This window comes from Sturnus vulgaris, chromosome 3, assembly GCF_052056855.1.
Source record: "Sturnus vulgaris isolate bStuVul1 chromosome 3, bStuVul1.hap1, whole genome shotgun sequence".
Classification (NCBI taxonomy): Eukaryota; Metazoa; Chordata; class Aves; order Passeriformes; family Sturnidae; genus Sturnus; species Sturnus vulgaris.
Genome location: NC_142245.1, coordinates 36833108 through 36853952, shown reverse-complemented (window position 1 = coordinate 36853952; position 20845 = coordinate 36833108). Strand labels below are relative to the sequence as shown.

Here is a 20845-nt window from a genome sequence, read left to right as displayed (position 1 = left end):
AGAAGCCAGATATGTCAAACCTAACATAAATATGGTGAAGTCTCCAAACAAGCAAGCAAACCCTTAAGGCACGTATAGAGGAATCTGTACAACATGCCACTGGCAGATCTTGAAAGCATGTGAGCGTCCAGATTACTACTTCATAGTAACTCAAAACATTCAGCAGACAATCAGCCAAACTTTTCCAGACTTCACTTTGATAACTTCAGTTCATTTGTGAAGGTTTATGTCATGGTTTAATCCCAGTAGGCAGTTCAAGTACCACACAGTCACTGGCTCACTGCCCACCCACCACTGGGATGGGGAGAGAATTGGAAGGGCAAAAGTGCAAAAACTCGTGGGTTGAGATAAAGGCAGCTTAATAAGGAAAAGGGAGTAGAATAAAAAGAAAAACAAAACTCCTCAAAGAAAATCAAAACAAAACCACTGCAAATAATGCAAAATTCCCACAATTGCTCATCAACAGCCAACCCACTGAACTCCAGCCAGTCCCAGAGAAGAGGCAGCACTGGCAAACCTCTCCCCTTCTCCCCATGCTTTGTTACTGAGCATGATGTGGTATGGTGTGGAATATCTCTTTGGGCAGTTGGGGTCAGCTGTCCCAGCTGTGTCCCCTCCCATCTCCTTGTGCACCCCCAGACAACTCACTGCTGGGGCAGCATGAGAAGCAGGAAAGGCCCCAACTCCATGTTAACACTGGTTAGCAATTCCTAAAACACCAGTATGTTACCAAAACTATTTCATCACAACTCCAAACACAGTCTCATACAAACTCCTATGGAGAAAAGCAATTCTTTCCCATTCTAAACTAGCATAAGGTAACATCAGAAGACAATTTCCAAGATAGTATTCTAGTGAATGCACATAGCTTCACCCACCCGTAAGTACAGCTCTTCAAGTAACCCTTTCTGATTCTTCTGAGATGCTCAACAAGAATTAGAATTTAGTCAAATACCATATTTTCTTTCAGCAGAATGTTTTCCCTAACAACTCAGTTAGTTTCCAGACCAACTCTATCCACATTAGTTTATGCATTTCCAAGCCCCACTGCTGTTGCCTAGTAAATAATTAAATGCAGAAACATTTTACTCCATGACAGCAACTGGAAGAGTATTAAAAACATATAAAATACAAGATGCATTTACAGATCCTTTTAAATATAACTCCACATGTACGACATGAATTGAAGGATTTGTGAGACAACACTTCCTTTAGAAAGCTGCATTTATTTTTAGGATAGAATATGAATTTGCATCATTTGGAGTTGTATTAATTCACTAATAAGAAGGATACTTAGTAGATTCACCATAGATTTACAATGCTTGCAAATATTTTCTAATGATAATACCTTGTAAGGCAGGAGAAATCATGAATTTCTATCTGGACCAACATTACAGTGATTCCAGACCTAACTAACTTGGTAAGTAAATGGTAAATACATGAAATCTGTCAATTATTCCAGGCTTGAATCGCAGGGTGACAGTACAAAAACACAAACCTTTGCATATTTTCCTTCCCCGTCTTCTCTTCAAATATCAGCCCTTATCACTCCCCCAACTGTTCTATTTCTTCCTTTTTAAATTCCTTCCTGTTTCCCTCACCATCCATTCAGCTCATGTTTAATTGCCTAGCCCTCTCCCTCTTCCATACTCCTCCTTCTCCTTCTTCAGATCCCATCCCTATTCCATTTAATTCAAACAACCTTCTTCCAATGCACTAAGTTTGAGGGGAGAAGAAAGAGCACAAAAGTCTGTCCTTTCTTTCAATCCTTACACCTGACAACACAGAATTACAAGACTGCATGAAATCCTTCCTTGCCTTCTCATGTCCAAAAACCCACTGATGGAAAGATTTTTTTCCTAAATCTCTACTGAACTTTTGCAAACATTTCTTGAATTGTTTATATGCTGGCCAACTACAAGCAATGCCTATTTTGACAGATAATGACATCAAAAACTAAAGAGACAGCTGGTAAAAGAATGAGTATAATGAATACAGATTCCCTACTAGTTATCTCCAAGTACAAAAATCATCAATGTCAAAGTTAAATCTGAGGTTCAGAGGTTTTTTGTTTTGTTTTTGTGTGGTTTTTTTTTTTTTTAAATCATGAACATTAAAATGTACTAAATAGAAAACTCTTAAAGAAAAAAAAACACAAGTTAACTAATTATTTGCTCTAGGATTGTACTTTATTGTTTTTACTTTAGTTTTAAGTTATCCAGAAGCAGATGTAGCAGAAAGCACTTTAATTTACATGTTTAAAGTTCAGCAACAAAAATATCTGAATTGCTAAATTATCTCAATACTAATCGTAATTTGTCCCCTCCCTACCTCTCACGCAGGAAATGCCACCAAGAATGCAGGAGAAGAGTACAGCCATGATCAGGGCAGGTGTGAGAGCCTTTGTGTCTCACACCATACCATGCACACAAAGAAACAAAACACGAGAAGGAAACATGCCTCAGCCACCCTCTTAAGGCTTCTAAGTGGTACAATTACCTATGTTTAAAGGCATACATGCTGAAGCACTAAAACTAGAATTCATCCTTATCTTGAAAGAAGACTTGATAAAGAACAGACAGATAGAACCCAGTAATTGTTGAAATATCTTTTGGAGACAATAATATAGCTGAGAGGATAGTAATACTAGATTTGCACCTGAAACATGACATCAAACAGGGTCCTGATGTAGTTACTAACATAAGAGAACTAAACACTCAGTGTACTTGTGTGTTTGTTACACACAGCACAGCTGTACCAAAAAATAACCACAATAGTGCCCTAATGGCCTAACACACCAAAGTTCAGACAACTTTAGTTGTTGCTGCTGGTTCTGCTGACTTCATCAGTATCATGCTAGCAAAGTTATCCATTGTGCTTACACATATGGACCATGCTTTCTGAGACAAGTGTGTTAAAATGTTACACTCTTAGAAAGTACTTTTATAATTGCAATAGTGGTTCAGCAACAAACTTCAAGAGAAACCAGGCAAGCCTGCCTGTACATTTATTCTCCTCAAAATGCCAGCAGAACATCAGCAATATAGCAGTGAAAGTCAACTCAGTTTTCATACTAAGACATTTTCACAGAACAGCACAAAATGACATGGAATTAAATCTTGATTAACTTCTTATTGACAGGAAAAAAGCCGTAAATATTACAAACAAAACTAGGTTGTTAAGATTACATACTGCACCTGAGGTATTCCATCTGAAGTGAAATAAACACTCTGCTCTTAAAAAATAGAAGTAATTTAATTGTAAGGACTTTACATCACAAGCCAGCCCTCAGAGATCATATGGCAGAGGAGTAAACACATGCAGTCACACCCTAACAAGTCAAACACTGTAAGCTTACACTCCTACCTGGCAACAAATACTAAGAATTGTGTCATCTGCTGTCTGCTGGGATTCCTTTCTACTTTTTTTTTTAGGTAGTTTCTTGTTGGTTCCAGCCCAAATCTGCCAGAGTCAAAGACTCATTACTGCCAACTCAATGCAGTTATGTCAAAAGCTTCCTTTTAAATTTACACTTCTAAGCTTCTCATTTATGAAAACTGCTTCTCTATGTATTCTCTCCTTACTACATTTTTTCTTAACTGCATCAGATTAAGACTTTGAAAAGGAAAGAGACTACTTTAAGACTTAATGTACCCTCCCCATTACATTATGGGTTTAGTTACTGTACCAGGCATGATATAATGGAAGCAACTACACACATGTATGAATGCAGAAGCAAAATGCGTAATCCAATGAAGTATAAAGCACAGCAATTTCTTTGAAAAAGAAAAACACAATAGAAAAGAATGATAACTAAGAAGGGCTGTTCCCTAATATCAGATAGTAAAAATGAAGTTTTTATTAGAGAAGAAAAAGGTATGGAAATACCTTCTGAAATACTAAACAAGCAAAAAGCAAACTGAGTACACAGACCTGAAATATTTGGCTGGATGTTACACCATGCATATGCTATTTCTTTGTTGCATCCAGTAACAGAGGCTATAAACATCCCATGGACTCAGTGCTAGAGTTTCTATGGATATGGGAACAACCAAATCAGTCTATTTGAACTAAGTTTCCAACTTCATACCAGAAGTCACCATCTTAATATCAAATGAAATTGAAATGTTTGTAACAAAAATTTCAAACAAGATAGTGTCTATTTTTTCCCACTGTTTAGGAACAGCAAATCAAAATAGTAAAAGCAAAAAAAAAAAAAAAAAATGCTACATTTGAAGCTTATTCAGATTAAATTATTTAAAAAATTTTACTGCAGAGCTTCATTTTGTCCTAGAATTATGTTTCCTGTGTTGCAAATTTATCTTACTCTTCAAACATTTTTGCCAATAATTTTCTGATTAATAATCAAAATCAAAGCTTCAAAATTATTTAATATCCATATGCATAGCCAGTAACAGCTCTTCACACATAAACAGCAAAAGAAAATATATGTACAAATGTAAATGATATATGCAAACAGTCACCTGGAATTTTTTTTTACTAGTTCAAACTGTAAACAAATGCTGCATACAAAGAATGTTTAATATTCTACTCTATGTTGGAAGGATGGAAGAAAGTAAAGAAATTATTAAATCTTGAGAGAAAAATATTAATCAATAAAATTCTCAATCTGTTTACACAAATAGAGGTTCAGAGAACGGGAAATTTCCATGGCTTATAACATAAATTTATTTAATCCTGGATATATAATCCCTTCAGTACCACCATATAGGAGCTCCATAACATATAAAGAAGCGTGCCTTAATTCTACTCTACAATAAATTAAGCTAAATATCATTGATTGCAATAACAACAACAACAAAAAAGCAATTCTTATATTACTAATTTCAGACTGTTTAACTTTGAGGAAATCAAAACAGACACCACCTTTATTCCATTACCATTGTATTTTTCTCTCCAGCACACTGGGTTACCCCAGGTATTTCTAACCATGCTGAACTATGCATAACATTGGAAAAACATTCATTTGTTCTTTGAAATTATACAGAAGCAATGGGCTACTTTAGATAGGTTATGAAACTGCTGCATCACATTATGAAATTGTAGTCAGTTGGGTCTGTAGGTTTAGTTTATGTTTGTATATATGTACACACACACACACACACGTGTATATGAACAAAACAGCCCCCCAGAACATTATGACATTATGGAAAACTCACTCATTAAAATCATTATTGATTTTGCTATGATATTATTCATATAGCTTCTGCTACTGATAACAACTATGAAATGTATTAGTGGATTTTTGTCCTATTATTGTTAACAGTAAATCAGAAGCATAAAGATCACTGGGAAAAAAAGATCTGTACCTCCAGAAAAAACACGCTACTCTTCAAAAAATATATTTCTAGAGTATTCAAATCTCATCAGTCATATTCTAATTTCTCTGCATCACCACAAATGCAGATGAGAAAGTAACACACATCAAGATCAATTAAAAAAAAAACTCTATTGAAAAGAAAAGGTGCTTGCTATTGCACTAGGCCTACAGAGAACACCAAGAATGCCTCCCTCAGGCAGCATCACTGAAGTGGCTAAAAGTAAACCAACAAGAAACACTTGTTTCGTCTGGAGACAGAAGAGTTACTCAGGGGTACCACACATTTGTGAAGAGTCAATTATCCTGGATAGATCATGAGGAACAGCACAACTGCAGAACACAGCAAAGACTGAGAATACTCCTGTTGGTCAAACAGGCAGAGCTGCATAGAGAGAACCATTGGCACGGACCGCAGGCATTCCCTGTGCAAACTTCCCTGGCCTGGCCTCCTGATGGGACCAACAGCACCACAGAAGCCACAGGGAGCTAAGAAATCAAAGATGCAGCTAACGGAGAAAAAGTCAGTGTTTTGATCAGCCTGGCACAGAGTGTGGTGCTCAGAAACACGATGGAAGCTGTGAATCGAGAACAAAACAAACGTGCCAGCAGCTCAAAGCCTCCTTCCCCCCCCAAGCAGCCCTCAGCATGTTTCACATGCCTGCTCCAAGCATCTGCTTCCTCCATTAAATGTTACTGCCAGAACCAAACAAGCAATGAACTCATCCACTTTGCCCATAAAAGAGAAGAAATATTCAAATTAACTTCTACTGTTATTTTTAATTATGATAGTGATATGAAATACACAGAGCTGAGCAGAATATCAGATGGTTTAGCTGGGCAGCTGAGCAGACCAACACAATACTGCCTGAAGGTCAAATCAGTATCAAAAATAAGGTCTTGTGCTACCAAGAACATTTACCATCAGACGTGCAAAAGCCTAGTTTGGGAGAAGTTTAAAGGAGTGGAAGAGGTGATAAAATTGAGAAGGAGCATTATACAGTGTAAATGGCTTTTATTCAGTGACGCAGTAAACACGAAAATTCTCCCTTGGTGCCAGGCAGGGTAAACAGAGGAGGATTAACACCACAGCTCAGATCTCTACCTGGGGCAGTGCCAGGGAAGGCGTCCGACCCCCACACCACTCCTGCAGGCAGCTGGCACCATGGCTTTGCATGGAGCAGAGGGAAAGCTGGCAGGGCTGCTTGCTCACTTACAGCCCAAAACAATCCCGAGCTGGACTCAGTCAGCATCCTGCTCCTTAGTGGCATCTCAGCAAGCCAAAGTAGCTTTGGCCACCTGCCCACTATCAGTTTCTCTGCAACAGAAATCACTCCTGTTGCTTGCTAAGAAGTCAAACACTGCAAATAAACACAAGCACACACCTACCATTTCTCTCTCTGATCAGCTTTTTATGGTGGGATTGAAAATAAATGCATCAAAGGCAATTTTTGTACCACCTTCAGCCTTCATTCTAATAGTGAAAAATGATTTCGAGATACATTTCTGAAAAATGTGTAGTATGTTGCTTCATACTGCAAAGATCTTTACACAGAGCAAAGGGACATAATTGTGCAATGGAGTTCTAAAAATCATCACATCAGACACTTAGCACAGAGATGATTCCTTTCACAGACACCAAATAGCTACATTCACTATGTAGATGTGGTATTTGTGCATTGACCAGGTCAGTTTTAATAGATAAGAGCATCCCACCCCTCCCCAAATCTTGCATCTATCTAAAATATAATTCAATTAGCCAGAATCAGTAGCAATATCAACAAAAAAGATTGATAAAAGTGACTACATAACAGTAGTTTGAGTACAGATAACACTTAGTCTCTAACTTGTATTAAGTGACTTTTTGGATCAAGACATTCAAAAAACAAGCACAAAGATGTAAGTCACCACTTAGCCACTCTTACTATAATTTTAACACCACCACCATTCATTATTTAACACATAAAACAGTGCTATAGCTGTCTGCAGAACTCATTAAAAGAACAAGGCACAAGCATCTCCAAATAGTATCTGTTATGATTTACCACCCTAGACAATATCAGTAACTGATTTTTTTTTAAATCTCCTGTATTTTCTAACATTAATACAACAGCAGCAATATATTACTTAACACTGGACGACTGGACAACAGTTCAAACAGCACATGCTAACAGATATTTTTTGGAAGGAGTTTTACTACCAAAATTAAGTAGAGAGAAAAAGTAAATGATAACAAGAAGTAATGTACGATCAAGATCAAGACAGCAGTATAGAAACATTGGCCATAAAAAGTGTAAAGGAACTGAAGACAAAATTTCTTCAAAGTTTTCATATCTACAACTAGAAATGAGAAAAGCTCCAACATAACATGAGTAAAGTAAATCCCATTTTGTAAACAATACATTAGTTTTTAATCTGAATTTAATATTTCTTACATTGCCCTGAATAAGGATTCACTAAGTCTATTTTAATTGACCACAGCCTTGTATATAATATAGAATTCTACAAAATAGTACTCAACTCAAATGTTGAGTGCCTAAATTTGAGTACTATTTAATTAGGCAAATGAACAGACATTCTAATAAATGAGCTAGTCTTAAAGAAGATGAAATCATCTTTGTATAAGGTAAAAAATTACTTACGCAGGTACCATGAAAGCCTTCTCCACCTCAAAGTACATTTACTTCAGAAGTCTCCTCTTATTCTACTTTGCTTGCTTACACATTTTTTGTAGATGTGAGGTGCTTATTTTAAGTAATGGAAGATGCTAAGGAATGGCAATGGTCCTTTTACCACCACCTTATTTACACTCTCATTTAGGTAGCTTTGCAGTCGCCACAAATTATTATCTAGTGCTGGTCCACAAACTCAAGCACCCATTTGCTAAATGCTTTAACAGATTATTGTCACTAAATCCTGGGTATATGAACCTCTCAGATGCTCATTTTGTACTAACAGCTACTATATAGCTTTTGAACTACACTGGTTTATTTTAAAGACAGCATTATGCAAGTCCTGAAAGGAGCTACTACCTAACAAAGTAATGCTCAGCATGAAGGTGACTTAATCCCACCACTTAAGGAAAGCAAAACCTTGATAGTTTGAAAAAGCTTATCTAACTAGTTGAATCAAGCACCATTTCAAAGCACTACTTCCAACCAACATGAAAAACTTCATGATCAGTGATTAAGCATCTTGTTGAACTACTTCAGACAAAAGATAAGAAATTGGTCTTTAAAAAGAAGCAGAAATGAATATATTGTTTTCCACCTATGATTTTCTTTTAGCTAGGCACCTCCAAAAACATACAGGTTACAGAAGCTCTACCGCAAAAAAACCCAAAAAAAACCCAAACAAACTGAAAAAAAAATGAAGTTTTGTTGACTCTTCCCACACCCATTGCTAACTAGCAGTCCTGCACATCTCCATCAATTCCTACTAACAAAGCAGGACTCCAGATTTCACCAGTGACAGATCGATGAAGAAGAGAAACAGAGGAAGCACCAGAATACATTCAAGCCATGACCTGTAACACTCGGTGGTCTTCTAGCTTTGTGACCAAGATTTCTGCTGGAAGGAAGTACAGACACTGAGAGGCCCATGGGAAAGGATGCTTCTTCCTCCCTGCACTTAACAGACTAACCAGGAGCTGCCACATGACTGGGAAGCTATTAAGAGTTTTTCTCCAGATAAAAACTTTTGTTGAAAGACCTCCTCCACCATGCCTGTAAACTGGAGGGAAATGCAAATGCTGCGTGCCAAACAGGGAGAGTTTGAGAGGAATTCCCAGGCTGCCTGGCAAGAAGAGAATAGGGGCAAGTAGGAGGAGAGGCACTCCTGTCCATGCCTCCATCCCAATGGCCTCTACTCACCCACGGAATGGCTGAGGCTGCTCCTCCCGCAAGGAAACCATCTGGGCATCAGCAGCAGTGGGAAAAGTCCCACTGTGCAACCAGGAAAGTGGGGAGAGCACCTACAAACAAAATGGAACAAAATGTAAAACTGAAGTCAAGGAAGATGAGATAGGTAAAGCTCACTGGATTCTAAATTCCAAGGAAATATATTTGAAATTTGAAAGGAAATCAAATCATATATCCCAAGCTTAGCAGCTGTTGTCTAGAGTGTTTTTAATAAAATGGAAGATTTTATCTCAAAGAAAATCCTGGAAACATCCCAACAATAAACAGCTATATGAGAAATTCAGTTTACATATAAACTAACTTCATGAACAACAGATACAAGCTAACTAGAAGAAACTACGAGAAACCTGCATCCAGTAAATTAAATCAGTATTCCATGTACAAACATTTCCACATACATCAATCTACAGCAAAAAAATGATGTCTTTGTAATTACTTATTGTCATCTAGGTCAAAACCAAAATAAAAGCACACATTCTCCACCTGAAAAAAGCTGAGACTTAGGGGAAATGCAAGTGGTATTTGCTTATATAAATATTTCCCCTCCCCAATTTCCAAGTTCTTATTACATCAGAAGAAAATTAGAGAGGATTACACTGCACTACAAAGTGACACCCATTACACCATAGTACCCCAGTCTGTGCCTTGAGACCTATCAATATTAATAAAAAACAGATGAAATTGCCCATATAAGCGCTATGACAAGGAACTTATGAGTTTGTTTATAACATTTGGTTTAAACATTAAAAAAAATTACAAACTCAGCTATTAATCTTTTTTTGTCTGTGCTACAATGAAAGCCTTCAATGGATCTATTACCCATAACTACTGTTAATTAAACAAGTATACAAAGAGAATATTTTCTTCCATGTAAAAGACAGCTGGCTAGCAACATCTTAATTAAATTATAAATCTTGTATTTAAAAAATATTAGATAAAAACATCTTAATCACCTTTGACAATCAATCTCACCCTAAATGTTTAAAATAATTAATTATGTTGAAGGCAGATGAGCTATTTGTTTAAAGGCTACAGTCATAAAACCATTAAGGTCTCACATTTATAGAGCTATTTAGAACTAACACAAAGGCATTTTTTGCATGAATAGCTTCCTGCAATTCCAGAATCCCTGGAATGCAAATTCAGTTATGAAACCAGTTAATCTTTTTAATTACTTAATTATCTCTCAGATCCAACAAACAGGCAATTGTAAAATACGAGAGAAACAGAAGGCAGAATGAAGGTATTTGTAACTGTACATTGTCTAACCTATTCCAGAAAAACAATTGCCCTCTGGAAGTGGCAATTTCCTCTGCCAGACAGGAGCCTTGGTACACCTGCAAGCAGCTGGGCTTGCAGCAGTCTGGCTGGAGTGTTTCTCAAGTGCCTGGGTATACGCCATTTGAGATCTGCACATATTGTCACCAGAAAAGGTGAATGTGAAACAGATTGTCAAGTGCAACAAGCACCTTGGATTCAGCCTTCACTTCAAAAGGCTCATTTCAACCTTTCTGGTGCAGAAGGTTCATCTGTCTCTCCCATCCTGAAGTAGCCTGAGAAATAGTCTGAGCTATTTTACTTTATATATATATATATATAAATATATTACTTCTGAGCAAAAGTTAGGTTTTCTTCACTGCAATTTATCAGGTTTGTTTCAATTTAGCACTGACAGCTGTTAAGAAATCTTTTTTCCCCAATTTACTTGATTGTTGCTAATTTCCTCTTATTTTGTCTATTTACAGGATTAGTCCTGCAATTTCATCAGCAGAAGCTTGCCCCAATATAACACTGGGAACAGTGGTAAATATGTGCTTCATGTTCTCAAGAGACCAATGCAGTATTTTAGACACTTGCCTTTTACAGACTCCCAACCTTTTCTTCAGGTCTAGGTAGTCCACAGCAGCTACTTTCTGTTGCAAATGGAAACTGTTCACTTTTTGGAAATGTCATGATGAAAGATTTTTAATATAACTTGTTTTTTTTAAAGTAACATTGGCCAATTCCATTAAAAAGAAAAAAAGTCTTAAAATAGCTTGTTTATATTGTTTGCCACCCAGTCATTAGGTCTGCAAGCCCATTCAACACCCTGTCCTTGAACTCTTGATTTCAAACACATTTCAGATGTACATGTCTGGTTTTCTTTGAAACTAAACCACAAATGCCATAGATACTGCTCACTTTAAAAAAAAGAGCACAGTATGTTGAAAGACTACATAGAGGGGAAAAAAAAAAAATCAAACCCCCAAAAGAACAAAATAAGGTAGCATTAAAAGTCTGGTTTGGACTACATTTCATCATCAGAAATTGCAACTAACACTTTTTAACATTTCCCATTCAAATTGTATTTTGATTGCTTCTAACTGGCACACTTAGCCCTTTAACCCAGAACTTGCTGTATTTCAGCACCAGTATTTTCTATTAAGGAGAAAAAACATCACATTTCAGCAACGTCAACTTGGATTTCTTCAAGGAAATGAGAGAAGAGAAGCAATACTCGCATTTCTTGCCAGTGCTAAAAAGCAAATGAATCCTTTCTTATTTGAATTTCTCAAACTTATGCAATCTGCTAGCATCTCTACCTGAGAGGTTTTGAACTGATTGCCAATTTCAGTCAAATAAGGACAGAAATACAGGAAAATAAATTCTTAAAAGGTAAGAATAATGAAAAATAAAGCCAGTATCTGATTATTGCCATTATCTAGTAACCCGAGAGACAAAAAAATAGAAAAGGCGGTTTCTTTGTTGTTGCGTTTGGGTTGTTTTTTTGGAGAGATGGGGTGGGTGAGGGATTCAGGAGGATTTGTTTGTTTGTTGTCAGTTTTGGGTTTTTGGGGTTTTTTTTGGGTTTTTTTTTTTTTTTTCAATTCAATTATTTTGCCTTTTAGAATAGTTGTCAATCATCATATGTTTAGTTGTTAATTACATATCATGCACCTTTCTTTGTCTAGTGCAGGTGCCATGGAAGATGCAGAAAGAGGCAGAAAAACATAAAAAAGCAACACGAGCTTTTCTAATAATGACAAGGAGCTTTGTATCACTTAGACATGCTCAACTTGAGGCATCCAGCTGAAGTATCTGAACTATGAACAATTTCCCCATCCTGACATAATGCTATGGACAAGCCTAGATATCTGCAAAGGCATTTCAGACCTTTGGTGACCTGGATCATCTTCCCCACTTTTCCTGTTAACCACAATACAACATATTCATACTTTTGACACAGCAAAAAAAGTGCAGAATGTATCACAATTACACCTACCAGAAACTTTCCTAATCCAAACAGCCCAGTAAAATCTTCAGCTCTTTCAAGGAACAGATATACCACTATATATATATATGTTTTCTGGGCTTTTTTTTTTAACAGACACATGGTAAAATAGATTATGATGCAAGGACAAAGCACTCTAGAAAGGAACAATTTAATCAGCTGCTCAGGTTTTTAGCATCATAAGTAATTTTTACACTAAACTTATGTTTATATGCTAATAAACATACCAAGGCAAAAAGAGATGCTGCAGTGCTGCTAGACTCCATAGTCTGCTATGAAAGAGACTGTTTTAAATAAACTAGAAGTAGCGAGAAAAGATATAATTATTTACTTTTTATTGATGAACTTTGTGCTGTGTTCAGAAGCGTATGGGAGAAGGTGAGAGCTGCAGTGTAGAAGAGACATTGCAGGAGGGGTCAGGAGAGGCTGATCTGCACAGACAACTGGAAGAGGGCTGAGAGGAGCTGTTCAGCCAGCAGAGGAGAGAAACTCTCCATGCTGGAAGCGTTCACCATCAGTCATCAGGCACTATAAACTGCTGCAAGTGCTAGTTGAAGGGACAGCTTTAAACTCTTAATGGCTCTTCTACAGGGCTGCTTTCTGAAGCCTTTTCCTTCAGGCATAGAATTAAGTTCAAGTGCTCTCGCTAAGTGAAGAAGTTCTGTCAGTCTCCAAATAGTGTATCAGACCAGTGGTAGGTGATCACTTCAGGCCATCCTTTAAGGTTAGACTGCAAGCAGCAAATGAAAACAGTGAGCGAGTACAACTTGATTTTCACACTTTCCTCAATGAGGCTCTAGAGATGAAAGTTTGGAAACAAGATGCCTAAGGCAATTCTCACACAATAAAACATTATTTTTGTCCTGCTGAAGTTCTTCTGGAACAAGTCAGCATGATATGAAAAGCATTTTGAAAAAAAGAAATACTGTAGTTTTACAATACGTTCTTAGCTTTAAATTAGCTCCATGAATTAAATGATTAAGCACTTAATGGGGAAGTATAGAACAGTCTAAAAAACTCTACAGCATCTTTTATCTTTCGGAATTTAAAGCAGCTATCACTATAATAAAAGAAAATTAAGGTTTAGTCTACTGTGCGAGACAGGACTTTGACCCTGTTAAAACGCTAAACTCTGTAGCACTTTCGGTGAACCAGAAAAACACCAAAAGATTGCTGAGGCAAAGTAGGACACTCATTAAAAGCAGCAGAGAGAGGTACAAAACCCCAAAAGCAAAACAAGAAAAAAAGCTCTTGCTGTTACTCCATATTTACTTGCAACAAACTTTTTTTTGAAAAGTTAATTTTAGATGTCAACATTTGTTGGACTTTTTCCTCCCTCAAAAGATACATGCAGAGAAAATGTTCATCTATATTTTTAAACGTTTTTAAAGACTGGATTTCTCATTACTTCACTTCTTCTACAGTTCCAAAACAAGAAAAGAACACCTCAATTGAACTATGAAATTAAAATCTGGATGTTGTATACGTGGTGAGACACACTACCCAGAGTCAATTTTTTTCCAAATCTGAATGGTAATAGTATGAAAATCAAGTCACACTCTAAAGAATAATAATTACATGTTCCTCATCCAAGGTTTTAGGGCAAGAGATTGCAATAACGTTTCAAAAAATACATGAAAGTTATTTGGAAAATGGTCATTTTCTTGCAATATTTTGGCATTGTAACACAACTATTAAAGCAATAATTTATTTCAGAATGCAACTTTAATATTTTTATATAACACAACACTTGCAGTTTGAAGATACTAAGATGAAAGCATACTAAGAATACAGAAGAATAAATTCAAATATTTAGTTCACAATTATCACAATTTCTGAATTGGATGTTATTTCTTTTGCTCTACAATTGTTTCAAATAAGCAAAACCCTTAAGGCTTTATTTTAAAAGTTGCTCTGACAACAATGATTAGTCTCTATGTTCAAAGGAAAGAACAGTATGATCCAGCCAGTGACTTCCTGTCTTACATGCCTACCCTTGAAAATTTTCCCTGCAGTAAACACTGCATTTTTTCAGCCAAGCAGTAGATATATCACTCATCCTCTTCCTTGAACACCTATGCTGAAGTTCATAGTTGTGTGGAAGAGAGCACAAAGCCCTTGCAAGTAGCCTTTCTATTTTTAATAAGTTCATTTTTTTCTTCCATAGAACAAAGTCAGTTCTATTGTTTTGTTTAAATCAGGAAGACAAATACACAAGGTCCAAATTTCCTCAAGCAGGGCCATCCTGAGCAAGTTTTCCAGGATCACATCTACTTGGCTTCTGTGTATATCTAAGGATAAAGACATTGGTTTAACCTTTGCCTGCACTTGGTCACTCTCACAATGAAAAGGTGTTCCCTGATGCTCAGAGGGAACCTCCTGTGTGACCATAGCCTCTGGTCCTGTCCCTGGGCACCACTGGAAAGAGCCTGTCTCTGCCTACTGTACACCCCTCCAGGTAATAACTAGAGACCACTCCCAAGCCTCCTCTTCTACAAGCAGAACAGTCTCAGCTTTCTCAAGCCTTCCATCACAAAAGACATTCTCTAGTCACTAATCATCTTGTCCTCTTTGATGGGCCACAGTTCTCTTGGGAAGCCCAGAGCTGGACACAGTACTCCAGGTATAGCCTCACCAGGTTTGAGGAGTGGGAAAGGATCACCTCCCTTCAGCTGATGGCAACACTCTAATGCAGCCCCAAGACACCATCAGCCTTCTTTGCTGCAAGGGCTCAGAGCTGGCTCATGCTCACCCAGACAGCCAGAGCCTTTTCTGCCAAGCTGCTGTCCAGCTGGGCAGCCCCCAGCATACACTGGTGTTGTCTGGGGTTTTTCCTCTTCAAAAGCAGGACTTGGCACCCCGCCTTGTTGATCCTGCCAGCCCATTTCTCCAGGCTGTTATGATCCTTACGGATGGCAGCACGACCCTCTGGTGTACCAGCCAGTCCACCCAGTGCTGGATCATCAACAAATCTGCCCCATCACCCAAATCATGAATGAAGATGTTCAGCAGGACTGGTTCCAGCATTCACTTCTGGGTACACCACTAGCTGCCAGACTCCAGCGAGGCTTTGAACTACTGACCACCACCCCATGGACCTGGCCATTCAGCCAGTTCTTACCTCCCTGTCTGCTCACCCAGCCCATATTTCATCAGCTTCTCTATGAGGATCTTATTGGAAGCAGCGTCAAAAGCCTTACTGAAGCCAAGGTAGGCAATTGTCCACTGTTCTCCTCTCATCCACCGAGCCAGTCATATCATTATGGAAGGCTACTGAGTTGGTCAAGCATGACTTCACCATGGTGAATTCATGCTGACTAGCCCAGACGACTCTGTCTTTACTAGTGTAGACCATTACACCCTTGCTTTATACTCCATTCAAATAAATTCTGTAATCATTCATACATACACATCCCCAAACTATTTCAATACCGAGTAGTATTCAGTAACACTTTTCTTTATACACTAAACACACTGAAGAAGGTAGAATGAACTTTTCCAATTCTAAGAAAGTTACAAACACATCTAGGAACCTTTTCCTAAGAGCACAAGCTAGTTATCATTAGTAAGGTTCTTGAACTGATTTAAAAAAGGAGCTATGCACTAAGAGCAAGTCAAAATAAAAACAAGCAGAACGCACATCTAAAAGAACACCTAAGGCAAAGTCTGGCTCACTGCCATGCAGAAGCAATCTATATTTTAAAATGACCTGCTTAATAATCAAGTAATGAATATTCAAGTAGCATAATTATTTAGATATATTGCTTCTGTCTCACTGTAACCATAACCTAAGAAAAAACAGAAAAAGGAAAGATAACAATTAAAGAGGCTGAAAGGACAAATGGTCACTCTCACAAAAAGTGCAGCTGCCACCCTCAGATTACTATGCTGTCCCACAGTGCCATTATCCCTAGATCCTTATTAAACTCTTGCTAAAATACCAAATAAAAATCTTGACACTGCTACATTTCCAATGCTAGCCTTCATGCTAACCAGATTTCCACTGATTCTTTGCAGTTACACATTTGTTGGTATCCTGCGCTTACTTTCCAGATAAGTTCAACAGAAAAAGATGTTTGTTTTTAATCCTTAATGTAATTTGAGATGCTCATCCATGACTACATTATGGCAATGTCCTTTTAAAAATAAGAAAGCAACACCACTTCAAAACACACCATCAAATGCAGCTTGTCTTTATTGCTAGCCACATTAAACGAGCTACTTAACTGCTATACTTGACTACAACTCACAACAAAAAATTGGTTTTTAATACATACTTGTAGGTAAAACAAAGTGAAAGAACTATTCATGAGCATATGACTACAGCACCAGACTATGCTGATGATGTAATATTAAAATTGTTATCTTCTGTCATTCAAGATTCCTGTTCCAGTCACAGCAGCTAAATTTCAATAAAATTAAGCTTTCAATGCAAACCAGCTGGTAAGTATGCACTTTGAAACAGTATGATAGATGACAGGGCAGGAGACCAGAATGGTTGACTATGCCTCAAAAAAGAACTGAAGTCCTCAGCCTAGGACAGACTGGTAGGGAATTCATCTCATATTTAATAATCACAGGGAAAGTTCAAGCTTTGGCTGAAGATGCTAATTCCTTGTGGAAATAAAATGTCCTTCAGAAACACAACACTTGGGGACGGGTTATTATTACAAAGCCTTAGTGAAAAATTGCAATGGAAAAAGCTGTGGTTTATTTTAGATAACTGATTTTTAGATTTACGTCATTTTCTTGGCCTTACTATTTGTAGAACCCTGCCTTTCTCCTGCCTCTGGAGCTGCACCAGCATTGGAAACAGCAGCTGGCAATGGTCTCAAGCCAGACTTCCTATGGTTCACCACAAAGCAACTACCCTGTGGTGAACCATAAGCTGCAGAGCTGTGGGGCCACTGCAGCAACCCAAGGCAGACCACGGTCACTGGGGAATTCTGCCAGGTTCCCATACAGACACATCAGAAAGGAGAGACAATGGATTAACCTGTCAAGTGCTCATTAAGACAGCTATGCTGTTCCTGCAGCAAAGTCAGGTATCTCAGAATGTGCAGGGGTATCCCCAGGGCAGTGCTCTGCTCACTCAGGGGCACACTTGTAGTACTCAGTGCCGAGTGTGCTGTTCTTCCATTAAACAAAGACTCAGCATCTGGTGAAGAGCCATGAAGAAGACTTCATGTTTGCTGTGTCCAATGTGTGGAGCTCTTTCAGGTGAGATCTTATGAAGGACAGAAAGTGTCCCTTTCCCTGGAGGCAGCTAACCACTCCCAGTCAGGGGAAGATGCCACAGTCTCAGGAGAGCAGACAGGCAGAGACATAGCAAACCCAGGAGGTCCCCGAGAAGGCACAAAACAGGTGAACAAACCAGCCACAGGTGTGAAAAAGACAGCAGCATCTTCTCAAGTTCTAGGTGGGGATTTGGAAAGGCTTACCATGAATCAGAAAGCCTGAGAAAAATGCCTGGTTGGAAAGCAAAACCCTGCAGGACAGAATAGATAGTGCTGATTCTAAGCCATTAATGTCAACATTTTCACCAAACAGACACAAGTTCTTGTGGTATGCAGTTTGAGTTAATATTTTGTACTCTTCCATAATCTATTTTTAAAGTGAAAACTTAGCATTTTGGGAGACTTTTTGTAAGCATAGTACAGGACAGTTCTACTTCAAAGCATCCAAACTGGAAAATCCATTACAGCAAGTAGAAAAAGGATCCTTGCTTCTCTTTCTAAAATGTTAAAATTATTAAGAGCTTAAGTTTTGATATTACATACGTGAAATTTTTTATCTAGCATCCTTCCTTTTATTACATAATCTGAAAACAACTGGCCTGAATGCCCAATTTCATCTTAGAGTAATGAAGGCCTGAATTTCCATTTAAAGATTTTTTTGGGAAAGAATAAGAGTTCTATGGTTTATGGTGTGTACTGCATCTGAGTATTTTCACTGGCTATTGTATATGAGTAATCTTGCTATTAATCTCTTGCTATTAAGTTTCACTGGCTAAAATTATAGTTGTCATTTTAAACTGGAAGTCAGATTGGATGGTATCTTTTGGCTTAAGATACAAGAAACTGTGTTGGAAAATGCTGTAACCTGAAAATATGCTGAATTTTATCAACAAAAATTATGTAGGAAATGTGCCATAATTAATAACCCTACTGGAACTACTACCCCAAATACAAGAACTCCTCTTCTTTTAGAGTAATATCCAAGAAACAGGTGCCTGGGTTTCATTAATTTCCACTATTTCAGAGTTAAACCTGCACTATACTCTCCACATTTGTACTGCAGCACAAAGTGAAGCCTGACATGATTAGCAACTCAATAGCAGAATCCTTAAAATGAATACTAAGCATTTTCTCCATTGTGTCTTGGCTTGTCCTCTCAAAAATGTTCTACTTGGTGCTGAAAATATTTCTCCTTCCATTCATAAATATCCTCCCAAAAATTTAGAAAATAAGAATTGGAATATGATTTTAAGGTGATGAACTATCAATTAAAATCTTAAAAGCTCTTCTTAAGAAACCACAGAAGTAGGAATTTATAATTAATGAGCAACGCAATTGCATGAAAAACTAAATGTTAAGGATATAGTAAAAATAAAGTGCCAAATTTCCTTGAATAATGCAGTTTCCAGAACGTTATTTTCCTGCAAGCTACTGCTAGATCTAACTATGTTACAGTCCAAGTCAGAAAGTTTTAAACAGCATAAACTGTTCTTTCACATCCTAAAAATATGACTGATACACATTGAAACAAGCCTGCTTTAAAAACAGGGAGCTCTGAAATTGCAAAAACCTACATTCACTTCTCTGTGCAGAGACTGCTACAAGAGACTGATTATAAAAAGTAGGAGATACATGAAGTAACAATTATGATTTAGCAGACCTAAAATGCCTATTTATGAAATCTCCATATGAATAGATGCCATGTATATATATTTGAGTGAAGGGAGGAAGATGAAAACCTTGACTCTCAATAAAGCTTCAGGGAAGATCTTTTATTCCAGGTCATCAAATGATCTAATTACAGTATGTCCTTTCAGCTGTATCCCGACAGACTTTCAGTCATTACATTGTTCATTAAATAATCAGTTTTTAGTATCCCCTCCCCCTCCATAATGATTTCAAGTTTCTTCCTCTTTTGCCTCCCTCCAAAATATAAGCAGCATGGCCAGAAACTCCTGGTTTCTCTGGACATACATGATATACCTCTTGAACAACTCCATCACTTCCAGACTGATTGCAATACAAAAATCTACTCTTTTAACACAACATTGTATCCCAATGTACTGGCACTCGAGTATTCGACATTCTAGCATTTAGCAGTGCCCTTCATTGTACTTAAGCTGCTCTCCAATGCCTCTGCTTCAGCTTCTGGTGCAACTGAAGTCCTGCTTTATTACATTAATAAGTCTGTGTTAAGCAACTGTTAATTACTCAGTATTCCTGAAGAGCAAAGTGAATAATCATTAACATTATAAAAACAAACTCACTATTTTTGCCACTCTTCTTTCTTATCTTGCTTAACATTATATGACTCATGAACCACCTATACAGCTCCCATCACCTACTTAATAAAGCACGAAGAATTGTTGCAATGAAAACAACGAAGAAAGTACAGATCACCGAGTCAATACAAAAAATCAAAGGGAAGAAGAGCTACAAAGCACAGAATTCTTCCCTCAAGTGTCCACACAAGGTGGTAAATCTCCACGGGAGAAGCCTCACAGAAATGCTTTAATCTGAACCTTTTGCTGAGCTGACTGTGGGAAGTGCTGCTTTGCCCTGTGGTGTTTTTTAGTCTCACACCCAGGCACAACATCACTCTCTTGCTTGCCTTCAACATGTATAGTACATTTTCTGTTCAAAACAGTTACTAGAACTTTCTGAATGCTTGAATTTACTAGGAAAGCATGAAAAAAAACATACAGACAACTATTGTCATTTTTTTTCATAGATTTTCACATATACTGGAATAAGACCAATTTCTTGTCAATGCCAAAACCAATTCAATTAGGACTGGTACTAAGCAATTAACACCCAAATGCTCATCATCTGGCCTTTTGTTTGTTTTACTGATAAATATTCATGGTTGAAGTACACTTAAGAGCTTTAGAAAATCAGCATTTCATAAATTTTTTCTCCATACAATGTCATCAAGGCAGACAATGTATCATAATATCTTGAGAGCAAAGACAATAATGCTTTTCATTGAAATTTTAATGCTGAATTTTAGAAAAGCCTCTTTCCTTCCTCTTGTGTACTCAAAAGATAGCTAACCCCACTGCTGCAAATATTTATTAAA

The 20845-nt window shown here is 37.5% G+C and overlaps 1 protein-coding gene across 4 annotated transcripts in view; it reads right to left on the bottom strand.

The window, feature by feature from the left end:
- Nucleotides 1-20845, bottom strand: part of CRIM1 (cysteine rich transmembrane BMP regulator 1) — a 173887-nt gene that overhangs the window by 109728 nt on the left and 43314 nt on the right. For 2 of the 4 annotated variants that reach the window (XM_088161353.1, XM_088161352.1), the window contains exon 2: nucleotides 9211-9311. The exons of the other annotated variants lie outside the window; for them this stretch is intronic. In XM_088161353.1, the coding sequence (XP_088017479.1) occupies nucleotides 9211-9259 (49 nt within the window). In that variant the 5' untranslated portion in view covers nucleotides 9260-9311. The remainder of the gene's footprint in view (nucleotides 1-9210; nucleotides 9312-20845) is intronic. 4 annotated transcript variants of the gene reach the window in all.